The following is a 25,879-nucleotide window of genomic DNA, read 5'->3' as shown; positions in this document are numbered from 1 at the left end:
AACCAGGGTCTCTGGCGCTGTAAGGCAGCAGTGCTAACCACTGTGTCACCTTGCCGCCCACAGGAATTGGAGGAATAAACATGTAGGGAGACTGGGGAGAGTTGCAGGAGCAACAGGGTTGCTATACTGGGATGTTTAATTTTCCCAACATAGACAGGGACTGCCTTAGTGTTAAGGGCTTAAAGGGGTAGCGTTTGTTAAGTGTGTTCAGCAAAGTTTCCTCAAGCAGTATCGAGGGTCCTACTTGGGAAGGGACAAAACTCAACCTACTCTTGGGAAATAGGGCAGAAATAGGCCTTGGGGGAGCTTTTTAGAACAGTGGTCATTGTTTTATTAAGTTTAAAATATTTATGGAGAGGATCAAAACTGATCCACAGGTTCAATTTCTAAATTGAGGCAAGGCACATTTTGGTGGAATTAGACAGGAACTTGCAGGGGTTGATTGGAGTAGTTTGCTTTCAGGCAAAGGAATGTCTGGCAAGTGGAAGGTCTTTAGAAGTGAGATAATTAGAGTTCAAGTTCTATATGTTCTGGATATAAGTTTGCTCGCTGAGCTGGAAGATTCATTTCCAGATGTTTCATCACCCTACTAGGCAATACCTTCAGTGGGCCTCTGGACAAAGCATTGCTGATGATTCCTGCTTTCTATTTATATGTTTGGGTTTCTTTGGGTTGGTGATGTCATTTCCTGTTCTTTTTCTCAGGAGATGGTAGGTGGGATCTAACTTGATGTGTTTGTTGATAGAGTTCTGGTTGGAATGCCATACTTCTAGGAATTCTCGTGCATGTCTCTGTTCGGCTTATCCTAGGATGGATATGTTGTCCCAGTCGAAGTGGTTTCCCTCCTTATCTGTATGTAAGGATACTCGTGAGAAACGGTCATGTCGCTTTGTGGCCAGTTGATGTTCATGTATTCTGATGGCTAGTTTTCTGCCTGTTTGTCCAATGTAGTGTTTGTTACAGTTCTTGCACGGTATTTTGTAAATGACATTAGTTTTCGATTGTTGTCTGTACTGGGTCTTTTAAGTTCATTAGCTGCTGTTTTTAGTGTGTTGGTGGGTTTGTGGGCTACCATGATGCCAAGGGGTCTGAGTAGTCTGGCAGTCATTTCCAAGATGTCTTTGATGTAGGGGAGAGTGGCTAGGGTTTCTGGATGTGTTTTGTCTGCTTGTTTGGATTCCTATATGTTCCTGTGAGGGTGAAGGGCAAGACTGGCAAGAAAAGGGAATACTGGGTGACAAGAGATATTGAGACTTTGACCAGAAAAACGGAGGAGACATGACTCAGGTACAGGCAGCTGGGAATCCCTGGAGGTATGTCGGGGTTACAGGAATTTACGGAAGAAGAAAATCAGGAAGACGAAAAGGGGGCATGTGACAGCCTTGGCTGAGATGGGGTTAGGGAGAATCCAAAGAGGTCAGTTGAGTATATTAAAGGAAAAAGAAATAATTAGAGACAGAACAGGACCCCTCAAAGATCAAAATGGACATGTAAATGTGGAACTGGAGTAGGTGGACAAAGTCTTCAATAAATATTTCTCCCCTACGTTTACTACGAAGAAAAACATGAAAACTTCAGAACTTGGAGTTCAGGTGCATTGAAAGCGGTTAAAAGGGCGATGAAGAAAGCTGTTGGCACAGTGGCTTTCATCAGTCAAGGCACTGAGAAGAGAAGTTGGGAATTTATGTTGGAGTTGTACAGCATGTTGGTAAGGCCCCGCTTGGAGTATTGTATTCAATTTTGGTCACCTTGCTACAGTAAGTATGTTATTAAAGTGGAAAGAGTGCAAAGAAATTTACAAGGATGTTGCCAGTACTCAAGGGTCTGAGTTTTGGGAGAAGTTGGACAATCTGGACTTTCTTCTTTGCAGCATAGAAGTTTGAGGGGGGTTCTTATAGAAGTGTATTAGATCATAAAAGGCATGAATAGGTGAAGACACTCAGTCTTTATCCCAGGGTTAGGGAATCAAGAACTAGAGGGCATTAGTTTAATGTTAGAGGGGAAAGAATAAAAGGGAACCCGAGGGACAATTGTTTTTTACACAAAAGGTAGTACGCATCCGGAATGTTGCCAGCACAGATGGTTGAGGCAGGTACATGAACAACATTTAAAAGACACTGGACAAATACATGGTTCAGAAAGATTTAGAAGGATATGGGCCAAGTGCAGGGAAATGAGGTTAGCATTGATGGACATTTCAGTTGGCATGGACCAATTTGGGCCAAAGGGCCTATCTCCAGACTTTGAGAAAAAAAATTACTGAATCATAACAGTGCAGAAGGAGGCTTTTCAGTCTATCATGCCTATACCTTTCTATTACCTTGTGATAATCTATTGCCTTTGCCCCAAATCCCTGCACACCTTTTCTGTCCAAAGGATCATCCAATGCTCTCATGAATGCCACTCATTGTTCAAAAAGATCTTTCTTTGTGCCTCCAATTCTACTTTTGTTAATCAATGTAATTGGGGTACAATGACTCTCAAATCTGTTACCAGTGTGAACAGTTTCTTTCCTTATACTCAACGTAAACACCATGTGATTTTGAACATATATCAAGTAGACCTATGTTGCAGTTTCAAAATATTGACATCTCATTTTCACTATGCTTGCTGCTGCTTTTGGCATGTCCTCCTGCATTTTTCATCAAACCAGAGTTGGTTCACTTGGCTTGATGGTAATGGTAAAGTGGGAGACATACGGATTTATGATGTTACAGATTATGTTGAAAACAACTCTGCTGCCATGGCTCACAGTGTCAAACTCTTAACAAGTACAGCACTGTAGTAGTTGCATACAACATGACAGAAGGTGTCCTCAATATGAAGACAGGCAAAAGTGGAAAGTGGATTACTGAAGAAAGACTGCACATAATGGATTGTACCAAGTAAGCTGTGGGAGAGAGGTAGTAATGTTGATCATTTCATTTTCCAATGCTGCTCAACTTTTTATGCAGGCGATGCAGTCTACCAACATTGCTAGTGAGCCTCTGTCTTGGAGGGAGGATTGCCGTTGATCGTTTGTGAAGTTACATTCAATAACATAATTTTGGCCTTAAATGTATGTTTAAAAAAAAAACTCAAGTCTGTGCCACCATCCAGAGACTCTCAGAGAAATATCCCACAACTCCTGCAGAGATATACAGATGAAATTAATGCTTTCTGCGATCAAATTAAAGTTTTGTTGTTACCTTAATATATATCCAAATTAATACATTGGTTTGTATTTATTATTAGGGCAATTTTGGGACTACTCCTTTCCTTTAATTTAAACTATGAGTCACCAAAATGACAGTAATAAATTGTTGGCATTTCCAACAATACAAAATTACTCTGTCTCAACATTGATTGTAAAGAATTTTGATTGTAAAAGATACATAATTTAAATCTTCCACATTATTTTCCATATTGGTATAGCATCTTCAAAAATACTTATAATGAAGGGTATTCTCAAGCACATTATGTTAAAACTTTACCATCGCCTGAGAAAGATAATTTGAGAAGGGATGATTGAGGTGGATCAACGAGGTGGGCTTGGAAGACAGGAAGTTTCAGGAGATTGAGAAGGAAATTCCAAAGTGAGACGCGTAGAAGAGACAATTGACCAATGGAAAAGAATGCTTAAGAGGACAGAATCTGCAGAATGCAAACAGCTTTCTAATACTGGAGAAACTTACAAAGATGGGGGCAATAAAATCTTGGAAGAATTTGAATGAGAATTTAAAATTGGATGCATTGCAAGTCAATAAGGGCAGGGATGAGATTGGAAGTAGATATTTCAATATTTCATGAAAGAATTGAATTGTTATGAAAGTGAAAAAAGGCATAAACAAGGTTTCAAGCAGCAGATTAACTCAACTCTAAGCCTCCTCTAATTATGAAACCCTATCAGTTTTATTCAGCTGTTTGAGAACGTACGGCACCTACATTGGGATTTACATTGACGATGTTAAGACTACTGGCAGAAGCATGTGATTTTGTGAATGAGATGCTGAGAGACCATTTGGTATGTGGGATTAATGACATAACCATACAAAAACACCTGCCAGGTGAAGCCCAACCAGACTTCAAAAAGGTACTACAATTGGCTTTGTTATGGGGAGTCAATGGCCTAGTGGTATTATTGATGGACTGAGACCTCAGTAATGTCCTGTGGACTCAAGTTCAAATCCCACCACAGCAGATGTGGAATTTGAATTCAATTCAAAAATCTGTAATTAAGAGTTCTAATGGAACAACTGCTGATTGTCAGGAAACATCCATCTGGTTCACTATGTCCTTTAGGGAAGGACACTGTCATTCTTACCTGATCTGTCCATCTGTAAATCCAGACCCACAGCAATGTAGTTGACTATTAACTGCCCTCTGATCAAATAGGGATGAGCAACAAATCTTGGCCTAGCCAGGGATGTCCTCATCCCACAAATAAATAAGAAGAAAAGGCAAAGTTGAGCATGTGAGCTGCAGGGCATCCCAATGGATGTGGACACCCTCATCTGTCCGACAGAGCTTGGGAATGCCATTTGAGTGTAGCCAAATGCATAAACTCACGCAGGGCACATCCTGAGCAGAGGGATCCTAGGTTAGTCCACAGCAAAACCCCAAAACAAAGTAAAGTCTCGGTCGAATGGCTAAAATGTCCTTCAGTCTTGTGTGCAAAACTGGTATGGCTGTCCTTCACAAAGCTGGACATGAGCCACGCCTACTTGCAATTAAGACTAGATGTGGAGTACCACAACTAATACACAAGACTGACAGTTAGGGTATAATCAGCCTGAACCCTTTTCCATGTGGATGATGGAAAATATTTTACAAGGTCTAACCCAGGTTATCATTTATCTGGTTGATGTGCTAATAACCGGGGAGACCAATAAAGAGCACTTGAAGAACTCGGACATAATGCTTAAATGTTTCTCCCAGGCAGATGTACACCTTTGAAGGGGAGAATATGTGTTCCAGGCACCCCAAGTGACCCGCTTGTACTACAAAGTTGACAAAACTGTGTTATCCCTGTCAGAAGATAAAGTGAGGGCGAACAAAATTGACCCGGATCCCACGTCTGTACTGGAGCTTACATCTTTCCTTGGGTTGGTGAATTAGTTTGGGAAATTCAAACGTAATCTAGCCTCCATCTTCACACTTGCTATTGAAGAGGGGTCAGACTTAGTTAAGTAGCCAAGAATTAGCCCACTACAATCCCAAGTGACATGCAATGCCTCCCCCCAGGTATCGGGATAGTGATGGCTCACCAGTGGTCCAATAGAGAGGAGCGCCTGCTAGCATATGCGTCACGATGCTGGCTGATTGCGAACAAAGATATACCCACGGAGAGAAGGAAGGTTTGGCAGTCATCTTTGGGATGAGCAAATTGCACCACTACTTTTTTGGATGTAAATTTGTAACAGTAACAGACCACAAACTCCTGCTGGGGTTACTGAAAGAAGACAAGGCTGTGCTGCCATTAGCTTCTATTAGAATCATAGAAACCCTACAGTGTGGAAATAGGCCCTTCGGCCCAACGACACCACACCGACCCTCTGAAGAGTAACCCACTCAGACCCATTTCCCTACACTATTTCCCATATTTACCCCTAGCTAATGCACCTAACCTACACATCCCTGAACACTATGGGCAATTTAGCATGGCAAATTCAAGTAACCTGCACATCTTTGGATTTTGAGAGGAAACTGGAGCACCCGGATGAAACCCACAGAGAAATGGGGAGCATGTACAAACTGCACGCAGTCACTCCAGGTTGGAATCAAACACGGGTCCCTGGCATTGTAAGGCAGCAGTGCTAACCAAAGAGCAACCGTGCCACCCCAAAGTTGAATGCGGTGGTGGGTCCTTATTATCGGCGGGTACAATTACAAATAATTGTCCAGGAGGCCAAGTACACTGTCCCAGGAGGCCAAGGTGCAAATGTGAATGCCTTGAGCTGCCTCCCACTAGCAGATACACCACTGGGGGTGCCTCCACTGCAACAGTCCATTCTGGATTTAACTGTCTGGACACTTTTCCAGTCACTGCTGACAATATCCAACTGTGGACACAAAAAGATTCTGTCATGGCAAAACTAAAACAGCTGTTGGTGATGGGCAAAACAAAAAGACCATCATAACCAGATTTGAAACCTTTCCAGATCCAGCGAGACCAGATCACCGTAGAGAAAGGCATATTACTGTGGGGAGCAAGACTGATTATCCTGAGCAAACATTGCTGCCATATACTGGCTGAATTCCGCCAAGGCCATCCAGGGGTTTCCAAAATTAAGGTGTTCATAAGAAGTTATGTCGGGTGACCAGGAGTGGTGGAGCAATGTTGCCAGCAGCTCCCTCATATTCATGGACTTGGATACACGTCAACTTTGTTGGTCATTTCATGGGCTCAATGTTCTTAGTCATTGTGGATGCTCATTCAAAGTGGTTGGACGTGCACGGAGTTCATTCATGAAACTCAGGAATGATGACTGAAAAGCTGTGAGCATCATTCACATGACACGGACTCCTAGAAATATTGGTCATGGACAATGGGACATCATTTAACAGCAGGATATTGAGTATTTCCTGAAGTCGAATGGCACTTGGTATGTTCGAACTGCTCCAAACCAACCATTGTCCAAAAGTTTAGCAGAAAAAAGTCAAACATTGAAGGCAGATTTAAAGTAACAACCTACAACTTCATTCGATACTAAACTGTACTGGTTCCTGTTTGATTAGAAGACCACCCTTCATGTGCTCAGAGACCACCAGAGATAGCTCCAGCAGAATTGCTGCTGAGGAAAAGACTCTGACAAGAATAAACATTATCTTCCAAAACCTGGGGGGGCAAAGGCATCAGGAATGTTGTAGTTCTGTTCGCTGAGCTGGGAATTTGTGTTGCAGACGTTTCGTCCCCTGTCTAGGTGACATCCTCATCCTTGGGAACCTCCTGTGAAGCGTTTCAGTGTTGTTTCCTCCGGCATTTATAGTGGTTTGTCTCTGCCGCTTCCGGTTGTCAGTTCAAGCTGTCCGCTGCAGTGGCTGGTATATTGGGTCCAGGTTGATGAGTTTGTTGATAGAATCTGTGGATGAGTGCCATGCCTCTAGGAATTCCCTGGCTGTTCTCTGTTTGGCTTGCCCTATAATAGTAGTGTTGTCCCATTTGAACTCATTTTGCTTGTCATCTGTGTGTGTGGCTACTAAGGGTAGCTGGTCGTGTTGTTTCGAGGCTAGTTGGTGTTCATGGATACAGATCGTTAGCTGTCTTCCTGTTTGTCCTATGTAGTGTTTTGTGCAGTCCTTGCATGGGATTTTGTACACTACGTTGGTTTTGCTCATGCTGGGTATCGGGTCCTTTCTCCTGGTGAGTTGTTGTCTGAGAGTGGCTGTTGGTTTATGTGCTGTTATGAGTCCTAGTGGTCGTAGTAGTCTTGCTGTCAGTTCAGAAATGTTCTTGATGTATGGTAACGTGGCTAGTCCTTTGGGTTGTGGCATGTCCTCATTCCGTTGTCTTTTTCTTAGGCATCTGTTGATGAAATTGCGGGGGAATCCATTTTTGGCAAATATCCTGTAGAGGTATTCTTCTTCCTCCTTTTGCAGTTCTGGTGTGCTGCAGTGTGTTATGGCCCTTTTGAACAGTGTCTTGAATCAACTTCATTTGTGTGTGTTGGGGTGGTTGCTTTCGTAGTTCAGGACTTGGTCTGTGTGAGTGGCTTCCTGTATACCTTTGTGGTGAATTCTCCGTTCGGTGTTATCTGTACCATCACGTCTAGGATGGTTGTCCTTTTCTTCCTCTCTAGTGAATCTGATTCCTGTGAGTGTGGCGTTGATGAACCGGTATGTGTTTTCTATTTCTGTGTTTTTAATGATTACAAAGGTGTCATCTACATGTCTGACCCAGAATTTGGGTTGAATTTGCAGTAAGACTTAGTAGCCACGCAGATGACAAGCAACATGAGTTTGAATGGGACAACACTACTATTACAGGACAAGCCAAACAGAGAACAGTCAGGGAAGGCCTAGAGGCATGGCACTCATCCACTGATTCTATCAACAAACACATCGACCTGGACCCAATATACCAGCCACTGCAGCGGACAGCTGGAACTGACAACCAGAAGCGGCAGAGACAAACCACTATAAATGCCGGAGGAAACATCACAGAAGCGCTTCACAGGAGGCTCCCAAGCACTGAGGATGTCACCTACATCTGAAACGTCTGCAACACAAATTCCCAGATCGGCAAACAGAAGCACAACAGCAAGCACCCGAGCTACAAATCTTCTCACGAACTTTGAGTATCAGGAATGTTAATTTCAGCAACATGCCTCCTTGAGTGAGACAACTGACTCCAGAGGACAACGTTTGATGTCAAAACGACAGAAATGGCCCAGCATAGATAGGAGGCAAGGTCAACATGAGGTCAGGCCCTGTGACACACACAATTTGAGTAGGTGATGCAGTCCTGAATAAATGGGGCAGGAGCAAAACATACCTGACCCCTCAGAACAGCCAGGAAGACTGTCAGAAACTGTGGACTTTCCCCTTCCATCTAGTATTGAAGACACATCAGAGTCCAAGATGGATGCAGCGAACGTCACAACCTTGATACTGGTACCGCCTGAAGAAGAGGAGGAATTTTGCCCGAGATGCTCTAGGTGCAAGGGACGGGCTATGGTCCAGCACACGCTGCCTGTGAAGGAGTCAGAGTAGGAAGAACAAGACCGAGGTGAAAATGTCCCAGGTGAAGCTTCAGGAAAAAGAACAGGCTGACATCCGCAGACTTGGTGGTGATTGTGATGAATGTAGGGATTGGAAAAGGTGAATATGATATCCTCGATTGCGGCTATTAACCTGCGGCATCAGGGAGCTCTGGCTGTCAAATATAAACAGGAGTCTCAGAGAGTCTCCTCATTCTAGGGACTGCTCAGAACCAGCTGGTAGAAGTTAATGTACTGTACATGTGTAAATGAGGGGTGACTTGGTGACAGCATACCAGCCTCTCAGCAGTTACTTCAGTTTCTTTAGTGACAGGAAACTTGAGTTCTTGCTGGACTTCCAAGAGTAAATTATGTCACATGGTCACCAACTATCAGTGAATGCGTCTGATCATTACTAGTACGAAAAATCTATGACATTGAATTAGCCAGTTTTGAGAAGATTTGTAGCTCAAGTTGAGGTTCGGGATGTAGGTTTGCTTGCTGAGATGGAAGCTGAAAATGAACCTTCCAGCTCAGCAAGCAAACCTACATCCATGATATTGAATTTTAAATATTCCTCTTCTCTCTTGGGTTTTAATTCAACATGCATCGCTCATCATCCCAAGCATTTTTGACCAGTTCTGACATTTTATTCATTCACGAGTCTATCAAAGTGCCACACACAACATATTTTCCAGCAAAGATCATAGAATCATACTGAAGATGCCTTTTGACCCACTGCCAAAAATATATTACTACCTACACTAGCCCTACTTTCCCATCAGAGATCCATGTTCTTGATTATTATGGCACTTCAAGTGTTCATCCAAGTATTTCTTGAAGTTTGTGGATTTCCCCATCTCAATTACCTACCCAGACAGTACATTCTTGATCCCAACACTCTCTGGGTGAAAAAGGTTTTCCTCAAATCTCTTCTAAACATTTGGCCTTTCCATTTAAAATTATGCCCTCTTGTTATTGACCTGGATATCAATCAGAAACACTTGGGGTGCAATCTACTTCCATGGAGGTGCTAAGAAAGGAAAATAATTAGCCAGTTGACTGTAGAGAGATATTTTCCTCCTTGCCATCTCATCAGTTTAAATAGCCTTATCATGAACCTCCCCAACTACTTGCATTTCTGGCAGGTGGGCAAAGTGGCTGGTGGCCTGCTTAGGTAACGGATGAAGCTGCCTGCTGGGCTGGGAGGGACCTCCATTTGCATTAATCTGGGACAACTGAAAGCAGAGATAGATGCAAGGGATTGTTCTCTGAATCCCACCAGCCCCTTTCCTTGACTTTGACCACCTCTGAATCTCATTTAGCAGCTCCATGACCTATGAATTCCTTCAAATACTTAAATAAAGTGAATTAAACAGCAGTAATCTCCAGATTTAGTGTTTCACCAAAATCTCCACAAAGCAACATCAATGTCACGGATTAGAATTACTGATTTTGAAACTAATTATGTGTTACAATTTTCAAAATGGTCTATATCTAGTTCAGTTGCCTTTTTACCTGAAACGTGCCCTTCCCAGTGCTTCCGGATCAGCTCCTCCATACAACCCAGGAATTCCAGCCACACCTCATTAAAGAGCTCTGCCACGATTATATTTTTCCTGCAGTGACTCAGAGAGACTAGAGGTAGCCCCAGTCTGCTTTCACTCTGCAAAATAGGAGCCAATCTCTTCTCATAGTTTTCATCTTCCCTGTGTAGACATGTGACACAAAATCTTACAAATGGAAATGAAATTGCAAAGAAAAACAACAATTACTTACCCTGGTAAACACAAAATTGTTGGATCTAGCAAATCTGTGGGGAGAAAGAAGAGTTAATGTTTCAAGCCCCGTGACTCTTCATCTGATGAAGTGCAGATGAAGAGTCACTGGTCTCGAAATGTCAAATCTGCTTCCTCCTCACTGATCATGCCTGGGTTTCTCCAGTGATTTCTGGGTTTTTTTCTTAGATCTGCAACACACGGTTCTTCATTTTATTTACTTACCCTGACTTCCACCTTAACACCCAGTGACCATCAGGAGTCTACAATACATGTGTGACTAGGTTCTGGAATAATTCAGCAATGTCTACCACTAACATCACCTAATTATACCACAGTCACCCGTTTTCAGTGGGAAAAGTTGGAGGCTAAAGAAGAGAATCTGGGTTAGATTTCTGTACATTTTTGTTGATTCATTCATGGGGTTTGGGTATTGCTGATCAGACCAATGTTTATTGCCAATCGTTAATTGATTTCAGAGGGCAGTTAACACATCATGAAATGAGGGGAAATGAGGAGTCTGGTGAAAGCCACGTTGATCCTTTTTGGTGGAGGGTCCCAAATTCTGGATTATTAGACTAGTTACATTATCACTACACCAGTGCCTCCCCACCTGAGTTAAGTTAGCTCAACCATTCACATCAGTGCCTAGATTAGTGAGATAAGTGGTATAGGGAGCAATGGAGATAGAGGAGTTTGTGAAATCACATAGGATTTTCATTTTGAGTCTTATCTAATGAGGTTGAACAAACTGGAGCTGTTTTCCCTGAAGCGTCAGAGGTTTATAGAGGTTTATAAAATCATGTGGGGCATCGATAGGATAAATAGATGAGGTATTTTCCCTGGGGTGGGGGAGTCCAGAACTAGAGGGCATAGATTTAGGGTGAGAGGGGAAAGATACAAGAGACCTAAGGGGCAACTTTGTCACACAGATGGGGATGCGTGTGTGGAATGGGCTGCCAGAGGAAGTGGTGGAGGCTAGTACAATTGCAGCATTTGAAAGGCATCTGGATGGGTATATGAATAGGAAGGGTTTGGAGGGATAGGAGCCGGTTGCTGGCAGGTGGAACTAGATTGGGATTGGATATCTGGTTGGCATGGGCCAGTTAGACCGAGGAGTCTGTTTCCATTCTGTACATCTCTATGACTTAACTGGAATCTATTTGACTACTCCATAGTTAGGGGGACAGACAGAAGGTTCTGTGGGAATAAGAGAGCCTCAAGGTTGGTGTGTTGCATCCCAGGTGCCAGGGTTCATGATATCTCAGATCGTGTTTTTGGGAGCCTTGTGGGGGAGGGGGAGCAGTTTCAAGTTGTGGTCCACATAGGCACCAATGACGTAGGTAGGAAGAGAGATGGAGATTTAAGGTAGAAATTCAGGGAGCTAGGGCGGAAGCTTAGAGCTAGAACAAACAGAGTTGTTATCTCTGGTTTGTTGCCCATGCCACATGCTAGCGAGGCGAAGAATAGGGGGAGAGAGAAGTTGAACACGTGGCTACAAGGATGGTGCAGGAGGGAAGGTTTCAGATATCTGGATAATTAGGGCTCATTCTGGGGTAGGTGAGACCTCTACAAACAGGATGGTCAACACCTGAACTGAGGGGTACCAATATTCTGGGGTGGGGAAGATTTGCTAATGCTCTTCAGGTGGGTTTAACCAGGGGGATGGGAACCTAAATTGTCATTAGAGTATAGAGAAGGTTGAGAACAGGGAGGTCCGAAATAAGGTTTCAGGGTCGCAAGAGGGCACTGGCAAGCAAGAGGTTGATTTGAAGTCTGTCTATTTCAACACCAGGAGCATCTGGAATAAGGTGGGTGAACTTGCAGCATGGGCCAGTATCTGGGATTTCTAAGTTATGGTCATTTCAGATACGTGCGTAGAGCAGGGACAGGAATGATTGTTGCAGGTTCCAGGATTTAGATGTTTCAGTAAGAACAGAGATGATGGTAAGAAAGGTGCGCTTGTGGCACTGTTAGTCAGGGATGGTATTACGGTGGCAAAAAGGACGTTTGAGGACTTGTCAACTGAGGCATAGGCTGAGGTTAGAAACAGGTAAGGAGACGTCACCCTGTTGAGAGTTTTCTATAAGCCTCTAAATAGTTCCAGAGATTTAGAGGAAAGGATTGCAAAGATGATTCTTGATAGGAGCGAGAGTGACAGGGTAGTTGTTATGGGGGGCTTCAACTTCTCAAATATTGACTGGGAAAACCATAGTTCAAGTACTTTAGTCAGTGTTTGTCCATTGTGTGCAGGAGGGTTTTCTGACACAATATGAAGACAAGCCAACAAGGGGCGAGGCTGCATTAGATTTGGTACTGGATAATGAATACGGCCAGGTGTTAGACTTGGAGGTAGGAGAGCACTTTGCTGATAATGACCACAATTCAGTTATGTTTACTTTCGTGAAGGAAAGTGATAGGTATATACCTTAGGGCAAGAATTATTGCTGGGGGAAAGACAATTATGATGTGATTAGGCAAGAATAAGGATGGGGAAGGCAACTGCAGGGGCACAATAGAAATGTGGAGCATTTCAAGGAACAGCCACTGTGTGCCCTTAATAAGTATGTACCTGCCAGACAGGGAGGAAGTTGTCGAGAGCAGGAGCCATGCTTTACCAAGGAAGTTGAATCTTTTATCAAGATAAAGAAGAAGGCTTATGTTCGGATGGGATGTGAAGGCTCCGTTATGGCGATTGTGAGTTATAAAGTAGCCAAGAAAGACTTAAAGAGAGCAGGAGGACATGCGAGGAGGGGACATGAGAAGTTCTTGGCAGATAGGATCAGGGAAAACCCTAAAACGTTCTATCTATATATATAAGAATGACGAGAGTAAGATTAGGACCAATCAAGGACAGTAGGGAGAAGCTACATGTGGAGTGAGAGGATTCGATTAGATTAGATTACCTACAGTGTGGACACAGGCCATGTGGCCCAACAAGTCCACACAACCACCCAAAGAGTAACCCACCCAGACCCATTCCCCAACATTTACCTGACTATTGTATCTAACACCTTAGCACCTTAGCAATTTAGCACGGCCAATTCACATACCTACATATCTTTTGGATTAAGGGAGGAAACCAGAGCACCTGGAGGAAATCCTTGCAGATATGGGGAGAATGTGCAAACTCCACACAGATAGTCATCCAAGGCTGGAATCGAACCTGGGTCCCTGGCGCTGTGAGACAGCAGTGCTAACCACTGAGTCACTATACTGCCCCTTAAACGCTTCCCAGCAAGATACTTGAAAATAGCGATTCCCTGACCAGGAATTGAACACGGGCCACGGCGGTGAAAACGCCAAGTCTTAACCATTTGACCACCTGGAGATAGGGGAATACCGAGCAACAGATTACTAAACTATATGGGATTGAGATTCACAAGGAGGAGGGGTTAGAAGTTCTGGCAAGTGTGAAAATAGATAAGTCCCCTGGGCTGGATGGGATTTAATTGAGAATTCTCTGGGAAGCTAGGGAGGAGATTGCCAACCCTTTGGCTTTGATCTTTATGTTGTCATTGTCTACAGAAATAGTGCCAGAAGACTGGAGGATAGCAAATGTTGTTTCCTTGTTCTAGAAGGAGAGTACAGACAACCCTGGTAATTATAGACCAGTGAGATTTACTTTGGTTGTGGGTAAAGTGTTGGAAAAGTTATAAGGGATAGGATTTATAATAATCTAGAAAGGAATAAGTTGATTAGGAATAGTCAACACAGTTTTCTGAAGGGTAGTTCGTGCCTCAAAAACCTTATTGAGTTCTTTGAAAAGGTGAGCAAACAGTTGGATGAGGGTAAAGCAGTTGAAGTGGTGTATTTGGATTTCAGTAAGGCGTTTGATTAAGTTCCCCATGGTAGGCTACTGCACAAAGTACGGAGGTATGGGATTGAGGGTGATTTAGCAGTTTGGATCAGAAATTGGCTAGCTGAAAGTGGTGGTTGATGGGACATATTCATTCTGGAGTTCAGTGACTAATGGTGTGCCACAAGGATCTGTCTTGGGATCACTGCTGTTTGTCATTTTTATAAACGACCTGGATGAGGGTGTAGAAGGATGGGTTAGTAAATTTGCGGACGACACTAAGGTCAGTACGGCTGTGGATAGTGCCAAAGGATGTTATAGGTTACAGAGGGACACAGATATGCTGCAGATCTGGGCTGAGAGGTGGCAAATGGAGTTTAATGCAGAAAAGTGTGAGGTGATTCACTTTGGAAGGAGCAACAGGAATACAGAGTACTGGGCTAATGGTAAAATTCTTGGCAGTGTAGATGAGCAGACAGATATTGGTGTCCATGTACATAGATCCCCTAAAGTTGCCACCCAGGTTGATAGGCCTGTTAAGAAGGCATACGGTGTGTTAGTGTTTGTTAATAGAGGGATTGAGTTTCGGAACCATGAGGTCATGCTGCAGCTGTACAAAAATCTTGTACAGCTGCATTTGGATTATTGCGTGCAGTTCTGGTCACTGCATTAATGGAAGATGTGGAAGCTTTGGAAAGGGTTCAGAGGTAATTTACTGGGAAGTTGCCTGGCATGGAGGGAATATCTAATGAGGAAAGGTTGAGGGACTTGAGGGTGCTTTTGTTCGAGTGATGATGGTTGAGAGGTGGCTTAAGTGAGACATAAAGATAATCATAGGGTTAGATCGGTGGACAGTGACACCCTTTTTCCTAGGATGGTGATGGCTAGCATGAGGGGGCATAGCTTCAAATTGTGAGGTGATAGATATCGGACAAGATGTCAGAGGTGGTTTCTTTACTCAGTGGGTAGTAGGGGCATGGACCGCACTAACTGCAACAGTTGTAGACTCACCAACTTTACAGACATTTAAATGGCCATTGGATAGGCATATGGACGAGAATGGTATAGTATAGTTGAGATGGGCTTCAGATTGGTTTCACAGGGCGGTGCAACATCGAGGGCCAAAGGGCCTGTACTGCACCATAATGTTTTATGTATATGAACAGAGAATGTATATGAACAGAATTTGGATGAGTTCAAGTGTATGGTACAAGAAACCTAATTTAAAGATGTACACTTTTAAACATAAAATTTAATGTATTTAGCTTACTATATTGAGTTCTGAAGAAGGGTTACTCAACCCAAAATGTTCACTCTGATTTCTCTCCACATATGCTACCACACCTGCTGAGCTTTTCCAGTATTTTCTACTTTTGTCTCTGATTGACAGCATCCGCAGTTCTTTCGGTTTTTATTTGGTTTAGTATATCTGCGTGCCAAAAAGTAGCCACCTTGCCTAAATTTCAGTTTCCATCTCTTTTTCTGTCATCTTGTAGATTATAGCTTTTCATCAGCAGATACAAGTACTTTTTATACGCAGCAAGAATTTCTGCTGCAACCACCCTTTAAGGTAGTGAGTTCTAGACTCTTGGCACCTTCTGACTGAAAAGACTCTCAACTTCCCTGTAATGGTATGTTCCACTACATTAAGTTTGCTCATAAATACAAGTTGGAGCTATTTTTGAAGAGATGGAAGAGTGACCCCCAACTTTCATCAGAAGTGCTGCTGGTAACCAGGATTCTGGATAACACTGAAAACACTGAACAGCAAATGTTTTGTTAGTGATGATCCTAGAAGTCATTAAACAAGAATACTGTTTTCATGATACTAACAGCTCTCGGCGGTCAACTGCTAGGTATTCCTCAACAATGCCTTCAGCAACAATCACACCATTCTCTGCCTCTTCATGTTCTTCCCCAGGAAATGTGGCAATCTTCTGCATAAAGTCACCATCTTTGCATTGAGAAAGATCCGAGATGTTCATTTTTTTACCAAGAACACAAAGTCTGAAATAAAAGATAAATCTAGGCTGTTAAAAAGTAGAAACAGTCAAAAACAAGGGGAAATGTGCAATGGATAAAATATTGCTTGCTCTGCTCTCCAACAATCAGCTAAGCCAGCTAATTAGCTTATTGGGAAGCTTCTAAGGGAGATTAGAGTCATATAACTTTTACAACATGGAGAAGGGCCTATTGGCCATTATGTCCATGCTAGTTTAGATTCCATACAGTGTGGAAACAGGACCTTCGGCCCAACAACTCCACACCAACCCTCCGAAGTGTAATCCACCCAGACCCATTTCCCCCTGACTATTGCACGAAGCACAATGGGTAATTTAGCATGGCCAATTCACCTGGCCTGCACATCTTTGGACTGTGGGAGGAAAGCGGAGCACCTGGCGGAAATCCATACAGACACGGGGAGAATGTGCAAACTCCACACAGACAGTCACCCGAGACTGGAATCGAACCTGGGACCTTGGTGCTGTGAGGCAGCAGTCCTAACCACTGAAACACCATGCTGCCCTTATCAAACATCTATCTAATGCAATCTATTTTTCAGCATTTGGTTCATAGCCTTGTGTGTTACGGCGTTTCAAGTGCCCATCTAAATACCACTTAAATGTTGCAATGGCTCCCACCTCTATCAGCTTTTTTAGGCAGTGAGTTCCTCTGGGTGAAAAAGAACCTTCAATTCCCTTAGTCCAAAATTGTGTCTGTCTAGTTATTGACCCTCTACTAAAGGGAAAGTTTCTCCCTGCCCACCTTATGTGAAAATAAAGCTAATTCAATTCAATAACTGTGCCCCTCATAATATTGCACATCTCAATCAGATCCCTGCCTAGCTTCTCTTCTAAGGAAAACTACCATAGTCTATCTCATGGCAGGGTGGCTCAGTGGTAGCACTGCTGCCTCAAAGCGCCAGGAACCTGGTTTTGATTCCACCCTTAGGTGACTGGAGTTTGCACATCCTCCCTGTGTCTGCATGGGTTTCATCTAGCTACTCCAGTTTCCTCCCACAGTCCAAAGATGTGCAGGTTAGGTGGATTGTCCATATTAAATTGTCCATAGCGTCCAGGGATGTGCAGGAGAGATGGGTTAGCCATGGGAAATGTGGAGTTACATGGTTAGGATTGGAGGTGGGATGCTCTTAGGAGAGTTGTTGTGGATTCAATAGGCCGAATGGCCTCTTTCCACATTGTAGGGATCCCATTTTGTTCTATTCCAGTATCTCTTCATAGCTGAATCACTTCAGGCCAGGGAACATACTTATGAATCTCCTTTGCACCCTCTATGTTATAATCACAACCTTCATACAGTGGGGCAATCCAGCTGTAGTCTCATCAATGTTATATAGTGGTTAGCACTGCTGTGTCACAGCACCAGAGTCCCAGGTTCAATTCTGGCCTTGGGTGACTGTCTGTGTAGAGTTTGCACATTCTCCCTGTGTCTGCATAGGTTTCCTCGGGGTGTTCCAGTTTCCTCCCGTAGTTCAAAGTTGTGCAGGTTAGCTGAATTGGTCATGCTAAATTGCCCATCGTATTCAGAGATGTGTAGGTTAAGTGCATTAGCCATGGGAAATGTACAGCAATAGGGTAGAGGAATGGGCGAGGCGGGATATTCTTTGAAGGGTCAGTGTTGACTTGTTGGGCTAAATGGCCTGTTTCCACACTGTTGGGAATCTATGATTTCTATGATTACCTCCTTGCTATTATTTACAATGCCTTGACTAATAAAGGCAAGCATCCCCAATGCCTTCTTAATCACTTTGTTGACCTGTCCTATTGCCTTCAAGAATGTATGGGCATCAAGGTCCCTGTGAACTTCGAGTTCTGAAGGTCTGGTTATTCCCTGCACACTCCCTTGCCCTGTTCAGGATTTGATTACATTTCATACTGTTCAGTCATTGATATCATCCTGTCAGTCTATCATCCTGTTGACTTTCTTCCTTGCTATTTATCACAGTACTGACATAGTGATCATTAATGTACATTACAAACAAGAAGGATCCAGCAACAAAGCCTGTGGTACACCACCAGACACAGCTGTCAGATACAAAAACACCCTTCAGCCATCACCCATTGTGTCCTGGCACTAAGTCAAACTGCTCTGGATCCTATGGATTCCTAAGCTTCTTCAATAGTCTGCCATATCAGACCAAGTCAAAGCCTGCTGAGGTCCAATAGACCACATCAACCTCATTATCCTGATCTACACAGAGTCATAGAGATGTACAGCGGGGAAACAGAACCTTTGGTCCAACTTGACCATGCCGACCAGATATCTTAACCTAATTTAATCCGATTTGCCGGAGACCAAAATTGCACACAATGTTCAAAAGTGGCCTAACCGAAGTCCTGCACAACTACAACATGTCCTCCCAACTCCTGTACTCAATGCTCTGTCCAATAAAGGAAAGCATACCAAACACCTTCTTCACCCTCCTACCTACCTGCGACTGCACTTTCAAGGAATATGAACATGCACTCTAAGGTCTCTTTGTTTAGCAACACTTCCCAAGACCCAACCATTAAGTGTATAAATCTGGCTTTCCAAAATGCTGTACCTTACATTTATCTAAATTTAATTTCATCTGCCACTCCTCAGTGCATTGGTCCATCTGATCAAGATCCCATTGCACTCTGAGGCAAACTTCTTATATGTCATCACCTCTTCAAGAAATTAAATCAGATTTATTAGACGTGATCTTCCCCTGACAAAGCCATGCTGACTATCCTTGGTTAATCCCAGTATTTTCCTGTGGAGATTAACTTTGTCCCTCAGTACTTTTTCCAATACTTTCTCTTCCACAGATATGAGACTCACCGGCCTGTATTTTCCTGTGTGTGTATTTCTACAACTTTTCTTGAATATTGGTACAATTAGCTGGCTGCAAACAGGATGATCTTTCAGTTGTTGTCATTGGCCTGAACTACCCAAGCTTGGGGAAGCAGATAAATGAACCAAAATTCCTGCTTGTCATAAGCTCCTTTGGACATGTGCCTGATATTGGCAAAAGTAGGATAGCACTTGGTTATAAGATCACAAGGATGATCTTGCGCTAGTTACATGAATGTATTTGAGAAAGGTTAAATTTTGATCATGTCATTGATTGTATATATAAGGGTGTACATGAGAGCCTTTTGATTTTTACAGGGTACTCTGCCGTCACTAAGGTGACAGCAACAGGTTACTCTAATTCAAATCAAGAGGTCAGTTAGCTTGGTTGGTTGGGATGGCTGGTAACACAGTAATGCCAACAGTTTAGGTTCAATTTCCCCACCAGCTGAAGTTATTATGAGAAGTTTTCCTTCTCAACCTGCTCGCTCGTCTGAGATGTGGTTATCCTCAGGTTAAACCACAACCAATCAGTCTCTGATGACAGAGCAGGACTACGGTCCTCTGGAACTTTGGCATCTTTAATTCAATCAGTCTGTTGTTTTCCCCTTTCGTTGAAGCACTTACCTAGTTTCATCTTAAACCATCTTAGGGTAAACAATGATCGATTGATAATCATCAGTTTTTTACATACTTCGACCATTTGATCTCATCTTTCAACATTTGTTCTCTGCTAGATCCCCCTTTACGTTCTCTGTCCAGAAGAAAATACCCTACTCTTACAAGAAAAATAAGAAGTTATGCACTTTTGCAAAGAACAGAGGAGCTGGAGATTATTTGAATAGGGAAGGTTGCAGGTAAGGACAGCACAGTAGGACTTGAAAGTCCTTGTGCATAAATCACAAAAAGCTGGTAGTCAAGTTCTTGCAATGGCAAATGGGATGTTGGCCTTTACTTCAGAAGGAATGGAGCATAAAAATAGTGAAGTTTTTCGAGAGGTTATCCAGCATTCCCTACACTGATGAGCTTTTCCTTTCACCTTAACAGGAATATACTGTGGCTGGACTCTTGTTATCTCATTTTTGAAGGGTTTCCATTTTCTGGCCATCCCTTTGCCTGTGAACATCTGCCCCCAATCAGCTTTTGAAAGTTCTTGCCGAATATTGTCAAAATTAGCCTTCCTCTAATTTAGAACTTTAACTTTTACATCCGGTTAATCCTTTTCCATCACTACTTTGAAAATGATAGAATTATGGTCACTGGCCCCAAAATGTTCCTTCACTGACAACTCAATTGCCTTCCCTGCCTTATTACCCAAGAGTAGGTCAAGTTTTGTATCTTCTCTCATAGGAACACTCACACACTGAATCAGAAAATGTTCTTGTACACACTTAACAAATTCCTCTCCATTTAAACCCTTAATACTTTGGCAGTCCCAGTCTATGTTTGGAAAGTTAAAATCCCTTACCATAACTACCCTATTATTCTTACAGATAACTGAAATCTCCTTACAAATCTGTTTCTCAATTTCCTGCTGACTATTAGGGCATCTATAAAACAATCCGAATAAGGTAATTTCTTATTTCTCAGTTCCAACCAAATAATTTTCCTGAATGTATCCTCAGGAATACCCTCCCTAAGTACAGTAGTAGTGTTATCCCTCATCAAAAACGCCTCGTGTCTTGCCTCCCTTTCTATCCTTCTTGTACCATTTGTATCCTGGAATATTAAGCTGCCAGTCCTGTCCATCGCTGACCCATGTTTCTGAAATTGATATACTATTTGAGTCCCATGTTGCTAACCATGCCCTGAGTTCATCTGCATTCCTGTTAGACCTCTTGCATTGAAGTCAATGCTGTTAAATTCATCAGTCCTACCTTGTTCTCTGATTTGGTCCTGCCTGCCCTGACTGTTTAACTTGCTTCCCAACTGTACCTCTCCTGCCTCCCAACTGTACCAGTCTCAGATTGATCTCTTTCCTCACTATTTTCCCACCTTGCCACCTTACTAGTTTAAATCCTCCTGAGCAGCTCTAACAAATCTTCCTGCCATAACATAAGTCCCCTTTCAATTCAGGTGTAATCCGTCCTTCTTGTACAGATCACATCTACCCCAGAAGAGATTCCAATGATCCAAAAATGTGAACCTTTCTCGCCTGCACTAGCTCCCTACCCTCACTAGCTTGTAGCACCAGGAGTACTCCAGATATTACTACCCTTGAGGACTTCAATTTTAAATTCCTTCCTAATTTTCTATATTCGCCCTTCAAAATCACATCCTTTTCCCTTCCTATGTTGTTGGTTCCAATATGTACAATGACCTCCTGCTAGTCCCTCTCCCCTTCAAGAACATTCTACACCTTCTCTGAGATATCCTTGATCCTGGCACCGAGGCAATACGCCATTCTGATTTTTCACTGCTAGCTGCAGAAACATCTGCTGTGCCACAGACTAGACAGTCCCTATCACATTTGGAGGCTTTGGTTAAGATAAAGAAGGAAATGCATGTCAGGTACAGACAGGAGAGGTCGAGTGAATCCTTAAGAGTATAAAGGCAATAGGAGTATACTTAAGAGGGAAATCAGGAGGGCAAAAAGGGGACATGAGATAGCTTTGGTAAATAGAGTTAAGGAGAAACCAAAGGATTTTTATAAATAGATTAAAGAAAAAAGGGTAACTAGGGAGAGAATAGGGCCCCTCAAAGATCAAAAAGGCAGCCTATGTGTGGAGTCGCAGGAGATGGGTGAGATACTAAATGAGCATTTTGCATCAGTGTTTACTGTGAGGAAGAATACAGAAGATATAGAATGAGAGGAAATAGATGGTGATATCTTGAAAAATGAGGTAAAAACAATGACTGCAGATGTTGGAAACCAGATTCTGGATTAGTGCTGCTGGAAGAGCACAGCAGTTCAGGCAGTATCCAAAGTGCAGTGAAATCGACGTTTCGGGCAAAAGCCCTTCATCAGGAATAAAGGCAGTGAGCCTGAAGCGTGGAGAGATAAGCTAGAGGAGGGTGGGGGTGGGGAGAAAGTAGCATAGAATACAAAGCGTGAGTGGGGGAGGGGATGAAGGTGATAGGTCAGGGAAGAGAGGGTGGAGTGGATAGGTGGAAAGGAGCTAGGCAGGTAGGACAAGTCCGGACAAGTCATGGGGACAGTGCTGAGCTGGAAGTTTGGAACTAGGGTGAGATGGGGGAAGGGGAAATGAGGAAACTGTTGAAGTCCACATTGATACCCTGGGGTTAAAGTGTTCCGAGGCGGAAGATGAGGCGTTCTTCCTCCAGGCGTCTGGTGGTGAGGGAGCAGCAGTGAAAGAGACCCAGGACCTCCAAGTCCTCAGCAGAGTGGGAGGGGGAGTTGAAATGTTGGGCCATGGGGCGGTTGGTTGATTGGTGCGGGTGTCCCGGAGATGTTCCCTAAAGCGCTCTGCTAGGAGGCGCCCAGTCTCCCCAATGTAGAGGAGACCGCATCGGGAGCAACGGATACAAAAATGTCCATATTACAGAAGAGGAGGTGCTGGATATATTGAAATGCATAGAATTGGATAAATCCAAAGGACCTGTTCAGGTGTACCCTGTGAGAAACTAGGGAAGTGATTGCTGGGCCCCTTGCTGAGATATTCATATCATCGATTGTTACAGGTCAGACTGGATGTTGGCTAATGTTGTGCCATTACTTAAGAAAGGTGGTAAGGACTAGCCAGGAAACTATAGACCTGATATCAGTGGTGGGCAAGTTGTTGGAGGGAATCCTGAGGGACAAGATTTACATGTATTTGGAAAGGCAAGGACTGATTATGGATAGTCAACATGGCTTTGTGTGTGGGAAATCATGTCTCATAAACTTGGTTGGGTTTTTGAAGAAGTAACAAAGAGGATTGATAAGGGCAGAGCTATGGACGTAATCTATGAGGACTTCAGTCAGGCAGTCGACAAGGCTCCTCATGGGAGACTGATTAGCAAGGGTGGATCTCATGGAATACAGGGAGAACTAGCCACTTGGATACAAAACTGGCTCAAAGGTAGAAGACAAAGGGTGGTGGTGGAGGATCGCTTTTCAGACTGGAGATCTGTGAACCAGTAATGTGTCATGAGGATTGGTGCTGGGTCCACTACGTTCATAATTTATATAAGTGATTTGGATGCGAACGTGGGAGGTATAGTTAATAAGTTTGCAGATGACACCAAAATTGGAGGTGTAGTGGACAGCGAAGAAAGTTACCTCAAAGTACAATGGGATCTAGATCAGATGGGCCAATGGGCTGAGAAGTGGCAGATGGAATTTAATTTAGATAAATGTGAGGTGCTGCATTTTGGAAAAGCAAAGCAGAGCAGGACTTCTACAAGTACTGGTTAGGTCCTGAGGAGTGTTGCTGAACAAAGAGACCTTGGAGTGTAGGTTTATGTTTCCTTGAAAGTAGAGTTGCAGGTGGATAGGATCGTGAAAAAGGCGTTTGGTATGCTTTCCTTTACTGATCACAGTATTGAGTATATGAATTGGGACGTCATGTTGTGTCTGAACAGGATAATGGTTAGGTCATTTTTGGAATATTATGTGCAATTCTGGTCTCCTTCCTATCAGAAGGATGCTGTGAAACTTGAAAGGGTTCAGAAAACATTTAGAAGGATGTTGCCAGGATTGGAAGATTTGAAATATAGGGAAGGCTAAATAGGCTGGAGCTGTTTTAGCTGGAGCGTTGGAGGCTGAGGAGTGACCTTGCAGAGGTTTATAAAATCATGAGGGGCATGGATAGAGTGAATAGACAAGGTCTTTTCCCTGGGGTGGAGGAATCCAGAACTAAAGGGTGAGACGGGAAAAATATAAAAGGGACCTAAGGGGAATCTTTTTGATGCAGAGGGTGGTACGTGTATGAAATGAGCTGCCAGAGGAAGTGGTGGTGGCTCGTATTATTACAGCATTTTAAAGGTGTATGGGTGGGTATATGAATAGGAAGAGTTTAGAGGCAAATGGGACTAAGATGGGTTAAGATATCTTGTTGGCATGGAGGAGTTGGACCGCAAGGTTTGTTTCCGGGCTGTACATCTCTACAACTCTGTAAGTACATAGCCACTAGCTAGACACCTAAAATACTGATCCCCTCATCATTGAAAGATATGCTAACATTGAAGACAGTCAAGAAATGTTCACCAGGTTGAGACTGGGTAGGAATTTCTTTTATTAGAGGTTGAGCAGTTTGGTCCTATATTCACTGGAGTTTAGAAGAATATGGCAACCTTGTTGAAATGTGTAAGATTCTTAGGGGACCTGCTAGGGTATATGCAGAAAGGTTTTCCCTTTGGGAGAACAGTCTAAGGCCAGAAAGCATAATCTCAATACAAGGGGTCACCTAATTAGGTCAGGAATTTCTTCACTCAGATGGTAATCAATCTATGGAAATCTTTACTAAGGATATTCAAAGAGAAGATAGAAGAATTTTGCCAATCAGTAAGAGAAACTATGGTTATAGGGAAAAGGCAGGAAAGTCAAGTTAATTGGTGTCAGATCAGCCATGATCTCATTATCCAGCAGAGCAGATCTAAGGGCCAAATGGCCTACTCTTGTTTCTTCTTCTTCTGGTCTCAGAATAAATCCAATTAATTAGTGTATGCCATTACATTGAGATTTATGACATGCATTCTGAAAAGCTTCTAAATGTAATACATTAATTACTCATTTCTTTCATTCGTACAGTTGTTAAAAGTTAGAAGAAAGCCATTCAGCTCATTCTGTTTTCTGCAATAGTAACTCAACTAGTTCCATTCATCCATTGATTTTTCTTGTCTCTTTCGCGGTCAAGTTTCCAAAGTCACAACTGAATCTGCCTCAACCACACCCTCAGATAGTGTCTCCTAAAACCTAACCACTTGTTGCATCATTTCACCCTTGGTTCTTTTGCCAATTATGTTAATTTGGTGTCTTCTAATTCTTAACCTTTCCACCCATGGAATAGACTTTTCCCATCTACTCTCCCTTCAATTCGCAGAATTTTGAAGACAGCTATAAAATCATCTTCCAACTTCTTCTCTTCAATGAGAATAGCCTCAACTTCTCCAGTATACCAACATCATTGAAGTTTGCTATGCCTCAGAACATTCTCACATATCTTTTAAGTACTTTCAATCCCTTGCCAATACAGCCCTCATTAGACCCCATGGCCTCTTGTTGTCTCTCCCCACTTGGGTCCCATATTGACTAACCTTCATGTTGGACCATAACGTGAGTTTCCTTTCATGCCCCTCAGTCCCGACTCTCTTCTAATTAGACATATCTCCTTTGATGTTATAATATTATTCCTGGCTGATACTTACTCAGTCACATCTCCTTCAGAGCTTGAACTGAAAGTTGGCAATGGAGTAGCAACATTTTCTGGACCAGGATACCAGCAATATGCTTCATCAGCAGGAGGGACTATTTGTTTCCCCAAAATTCTGTCAGATAAAAAATAAAATACTTGTAACAGTAATAATCCTATCCAATGAGCCAATACATTATTGCAAAATTATTTTAAATGGTAGATTATTCATAAAGTTATACAAAAATATGAATTAAGAGCAGGAGTAGATCATTTGACATCTCACTCCTGGTCCAGCATTTGAGAAAATCATGGTTAATTTGACTCTGACCTCAACTCTTGTCAATCAATGATCTATCCAACACAGCCTTACAAATATTCAATGATCTTGCCTCACAGTAGAAGAGAATTCCACAGATGCATGACCACTAACAAAAGCAAAATTATTATTTCTGTCTTAAAAGTAAGACCTTTTTACTCTTAATATCTCTC

At 42.8% G+C, this 25,879-nt stretch overlaps 1 protein-coding gene across 6 annotated transcripts in view; it reads right to left on the bottom strand.

The window, feature by feature from the left end:
• LOC132835063 (primary cilium assembly protein FAM149B1-like) overlaps nucleotides 1-25,879 on the bottom strand; it is a 209,422-nt gene that overhangs the window by 140,100 nt on the left and 43,443 nt on the right. For all 6 annotated transcript variants that reach the window (XR_009647276.1, XM_060854323.1, XM_060854324.1 and 3 more), the window contains 3 exons: nucleotides 25,404-25,523; nucleotides 16,089-16,262; nucleotides 10,197-10,387 (listed from right to left, as the gene is read on the bottom strand). Coding sequence is in view for 5 of the 6 variants with exons in the window: in XM_060854323.1 (XP_060710306.1) it covers nucleotides 10,197-10,387; nucleotides 16,089-16,262; nucleotides 25,404-25,523 (485 nt within the window). In the remaining variant the exon portion in view is untranslated. The remainder of the gene's footprint in view (nucleotides 1-10,196; nucleotides 10,388-16,088; nucleotides 16,263-25,403; nucleotides 25,524-25,879) is intronic.

This window comes from Hemiscyllium ocellatum, chromosome 43 (assembly GCF_020745735.1).
Source record: "Hemiscyllium ocellatum isolate sHemOce1 chromosome 43, sHemOce1.pat.X.cur, whole genome shotgun sequence".
NCBI classification, from domain to species: domain Eukaryota; kingdom Metazoa; phylum Chordata; class Chondrichthyes; order Orectolobiformes; family Hemiscylliidae; genus Hemiscyllium; species Hemiscyllium ocellatum.
Note: the sequence above shows the minus strand (reverse complement) of the source record. Positions and strands in the feature narration are given on the sequence as shown.